Consider the following 622-nt stretch of genomic DNA (forward strand, 5'->3'; position numbering starts at 1 on the left):
GGTTGATGAGGCTGAACTCACCAAAGATACCGGCAACATGGTAGGTGGCACAGATTTTTCATTTGAGACCATGCCCAATGACCGTTTCAAGGAAACAGAAAAGTAATGTTATTGTAGCTGTAATGTTACACTAACATCAATGGGAAAACATTGCCTGGGGAAGAGTGCAGTGGTTTCCTTAGAAGGCTCTGTGGGGACATCCTTTGCTCTGTACTGAGAGAACCTTTCTGCTACTCTGCATGCTGCATGCTGCCTAGAGACCTTGGGCATCCTTGAAATACCAGAGAACCAGGTTCAGGCTAGGAATTAGGAAAAAATTCTGCACAGAAGGAGTTGTCAAGCACTGGACAAGGCTGCCCAGGGAAGTGGTGGAGTCACCATCCCTGGCAGTGTTGAAGGAAGGTGCAGATGAGGCACCTGGGGTCACGGTTTAGCAGGCATGGTGGTCATGTGTTTGTTGCTGGACTTGATGATCCTGAGGGCCTTTTCCAACAACACTGATGCCTCGGCCCAGGCGTCCCAGGCCCCGTCCCCATCGGCGGCGCCCAGTGCCGCCGTTACCGCCTCAGCGCGGCGCCAACTGCGCCCACCGCCCGCGGGCGGGGCCCGCGCGCCTGCGCAC

General features: G+C 55.0%; 1 protein-coding gene across 1 annotated transcript in view; it reads left to right on the top strand.

Annotated features, from left to right (window-relative positions):
* Positions 1-439: 439 nt before the first annotated feature.
* The window catches only part of TMX3 (thioredoxin related transmembrane protein 3), a 26444-nt gene continuing 26261 nt past the window's right edge, over positions 440-622 (top strand). Inside the window, exon 1 of the mRNA XM_026038691.1 lies at positions 440-548. Coding sequence (XP_025894476.1) covers positions 440-548 — 109 coding nt within the window. The remainder of the gene's footprint in view (positions 549-622) is intronic.

The sequence above is a fragment of the Nothoprocta perdicaria genome, unplaced genomic scaffold (assembly GCF_003342845.1).
Source record: "Nothoprocta perdicaria isolate Ctin4 unplaced genomic scaffold, notPer1 scaffold_216, whole genome shotgun sequence".
Taxonomy (NCBI): domain Eukaryota; kingdom Metazoa; phylum Chordata; class Aves; order Tinamiformes; family Tinamidae; genus Nothoprocta; species Nothoprocta perdicaria.